General features: G+C 37.8%; 1 protein-coding gene across 1 annotated transcript in view; it reads left to right on the forward strand.

Annotated features, from left to right (window-relative positions):
* Positions 1 to 3,885, forward strand: part of dus2 (dihydrouridine synthase 2) — a gene marked incomplete in the record, with an annotated part of 55,129 nt that overhangs the window by 16,234 nt on the left and 35,010 nt on the right. The window contains 1 exon segment of the mRNA XM_014029484.1: positions 2,866 to 2,936. Within this exon segment, the coding sequence (XP_013884938.1) occupies positions 2,866 to 2,936 (71 nt within the window).

A 3,885-nucleotide genomic window follows, 5' to 3' on the forward strand; every position in this document is an offset into this window, starting at 1 on the left:
AACCAGAACACAGCTAAATGTATCGGCACAACGGCTCAGTGGTTAGCACCGACGCCCCACAGCAAGAAGGTCCTGGGTTCGATCCCCGATTCGGACCTGGGGTCTTTCTGTGGGGAGTTGGCATGTTCTCCTCGTGCTTGCGTGGGTTGTCTCCAGGTACTCCGGTTTCCCCCACCACCCAAAACATGTCCAATAAGTTGCCTTCAGGCCCAGGCTTCCCTTAAAAAAGAGATCTGAGATCTCAAAAAATTGTTAAATTGTAATTTCATAAGTATATTGCTATGTATACAAAGTTTAGTACATACAAATACACTTTCTGCTTACAGGTCAAACATTTTTATTTAAATAGAAGTAAACTGTGTACATGAACCTATTAAAAGTTACAGTTTAGTGTTCTTAGGACTGAAGACTATTGTTATGTATACAAAGTTTAGTACATACAAATACACTTTCTGCTTACAGGTCAAACATTTTTATTTAAATAGGAGTAAACTGTGTACATGAACCTATTAAAAGTTACAGTTTAGTGTTCTTAGGACTGAAGACTTTCGGAGGAAAGAGGTTTGCACCTCCACTCCACCTGCGTGTGATTAATACTGATTTTTTTTTTACTCGCAAATTACAGATTTTTGATGCTCATTATACAAGTAACCGTCTGAAGGGGTTGACATGTGGACTTTAAAGTCCCGGGCTGGTCGGAGCCGCGATGGGCGTGGAGAGGTGTAGCTGCTGGTTAAGCTGCCTCCCTGAGCCCTCGCTTTAAAAACAGGTCAGGTGATCTGTCCCAGTTTTGTTGTGCTCGAGTCGTGAACACACTGTGTTCCAGCAGAAATGCTGCAAGCTGCTTTTAGGAATATAATATATATATAAAATACGACGTAATCCTCCGTGGAAATAGTCCAGGAAACACTGCGGGCTTTCCTGGGACATGTTCACCTGAGCCGAGCTGACCCTCCATCACAGAGAGAGGAAAAAGGCAGCGCTGTCAGTCAGACGGCACGATCCGCCCTGCTCTGTTCTGAATGGGTAAAACTTTGACTTTGGTTCTCTTTATTGGGTGAAAGAACGGTCAGTTTAATCCCTAGACAGCTTTAACAAGTTTCTTTTTATCCCGTTCATTTTTACAATGACGAACACATGCGGAGGAAAACTTTAATCCAGGTTTTTTTTTTCTTGGTCTGTCCACCAGACAACTGGGAGGCTGGATCTGGTTGTCCGAAACGAAAATAGGTTGTCTCGGACAAACTAAACAATGATTGTGTCAACCCCTGTTTTAAGTTGATTTAAAAAAAAAACTTCATTCCGAAGGTGTGGCGGCTTTTATCTGGCCGTGGCGGTGCGCCATGATCATTTACATGTAGGGGAAACCCTGTATTCACATGCAGACATTCCCCTTTGACATCACTTCCTGTTATTTCACATGCAAACTGTCCATCTGAACAATGTGAAATTTGTTTTGTAATATGTTAATAATGTTGATATTCCAAAAATGCATTCACTTTTCTTACAAAAACTTGATGTCACAGGCACTTTAAGGTATCATCTATAGCAAATTGGGGTTAAGAACACACTGTGGGTCCTAAAAATCCAAATTTTGGGTTGTTAGAGGATTTCCAGAAATTAATTTAAGTTTAAAATAGACTACTAAGAAGGTTTCTGCTATAGCTCGATATGGATGAAAACAGTTGGTCTGTTAGCAATATTTGAACACTTCAACCAAAAATACTTTGCTTCATGAGTTTCTGCCATCGTTTTTATTATTTCGTCATTTATGTTTATTATAAAATTGGTCTTAAATTTAATTTCACCTGGCATTAAAAAGTCTTTAAAAGTCTTAAATTTAACTTTCCTTAAACTGTAGGAACCCTGTAAGGGTGAGAGAGCTTGTCCTGGCGCAGAGCAGGAAGGATAGTGTTGAATGCAGAGCTGAAGTTCACAAACAGGATCCTGGCGTAGGTTCCTGGTGAATCTAGATGCTGTGGGATGAAGTGGAAGGCCAGGATTACGGCATCATCTTCAGACCTGTTGGCTCTGTAGGCAAACTGCAGAGGGTCCAGAAGAAGGTTGCAGATGATGATGCAGACAGTTTTGAGAAAAGGGATGGATAGATGAGTTAATTCTATACGTTGCGACCTATTTACAGTTGCACCTCCTCAGGTCTAGTACTGCTGAAACCTGTTCAGCTGATGTGTCCTTTTTAAGTGAAGTAAAATGTGATTTATTAATGAATGAATGAATTATGAATTAATGAATTGTTCATCAGGGCAGGACAATGTTTTGAAATGTTATGTAGAATGTTAAGTTGAAATCATTTAGATATACCGGTACATTTGATATAGAATTAGTTGGTTCAAATAACAGTTAAAAAGAGGATAAAAACCGATATTGCTAAAAGGTGTGTGCCCTAGTGAAAATTCACCGGAAGTACTTAGATTTTAAAGATTAAACAAAAGGATGTGGTTGTGTTTTTCTGTTGTAATCAGAGTAGAGATAATTTGTTGAAGTCGGATGTATTCGTTTTTTTTGTGTGTATATACATGTATATGTAAGTACACAAAAAAAATCTAAATTAAGCATTAAGATTTGCAATGTGAACTAAGCCCAGCTTAGGCTTTCACAAAAGACATGTCATAATTAAACTACTGCTAAAACAAATAATTTTAATGATGAAATATCTAGACACTCACTAACTCAAGTATAAAAGCCAAAAGACAGAGTCAATGTTTATTTATTTCAATAGACTGATTATAACAGTGTTTACAGAAAGCAATGTAAAACTAGAACTATGTTTGTTGTCAGCTGGCAAAAGTAAATAAAATAAATTAATTTTTTTTTTTTTTTTTTTTTTTTTTTGGCTGCTTTCAGCTGAAGGAAACAGTCAGTCTGGTCCAGATGATCGAGAAGACTGGTGTTGCTGCTATCGCTGTTCATGGCAGGTAGGATTCTTTCCTAACTAAATTTATCTTGGGAATAGTTTCACCAGGAACAGTGATGTAACAATACATTGATTTACATCAATATCTCATTTAAATGATTAATGATTCAATTACATCAAGGTGAAATGGAAACATCTATCCATATTGTCATCAGATGCCCAATGTGGATTCATATCAGATCTATATGTTATTGCATACTTTACCTGAATTGAAACTTATGACAGATTTTTGTGATATCGAGAAACATCATTTTCCCACCTAAACAAATTCATACATTGTATTGTAATAAAGCTGGTGATTTATCCTTACCAAACACTCAAACCACCTCAACTGTTATTTTTTATTTTTTGTTGTTGTTTTTTTTCCACTGTGGATGATTGGCTGTACTCTGAAGGCTGGTCTATATTTCAAGTTGGATGTTTTGCTCATGCTGTTGAGTGTCAAAAAATTGTGTAACTTTCATCTTTTATCCCCCGGTGACACCTGTCTTGTGAATTTCCCTCAGTCAGAACTCTGTCCTGCAGATCTTGCAGGTAAGAGTATGTGACTGGTCAGAAGTTTGGCGTGTCTGGTTGAATAAAGCAGGAATCCACGTCCTCATGAGGACCCAGCCCATGAATTGAGACACAGCCAGAGACTCCACTGTGTGACGTAGTGGCACATTTTCTGACATGACGGTTTCCTAAATGATGTCCACTAACCTGAGACAGATGGACAGGAGCTCTTGAGCTAAAATTGAGTGCCTATGGTCAGTGCAGTGGTGGACAAAGTACTCAACTCTAGTACTTGAGTAAAAGTATTAATACTCATGGTCAAATCTACTCCACTACAAGTAAAAGTTACTCAGTCAAAAATCTACTCAAGTAAAAGTACTGAAGTACTTACTTTTGAAAATACTTAAGTATTCAGAAGTACATGCATTTTAAAGTACTTAAGTACAAAGTAAAAG

The sequence above is a fragment of the Austrofundulus limnaeus genome, unplaced genomic scaffold (assembly GCF_001266775.1).
Source record: "Austrofundulus limnaeus strain Quisiro unplaced genomic scaffold, Austrofundulus_limnaeus-1.0 Scaffold913, whole genome shotgun sequence".
Classification (NCBI taxonomy): Eukaryota; Metazoa; Chordata; class Actinopteri; order Cyprinodontiformes; family Rivulidae; genus Austrofundulus; species Austrofundulus limnaeus.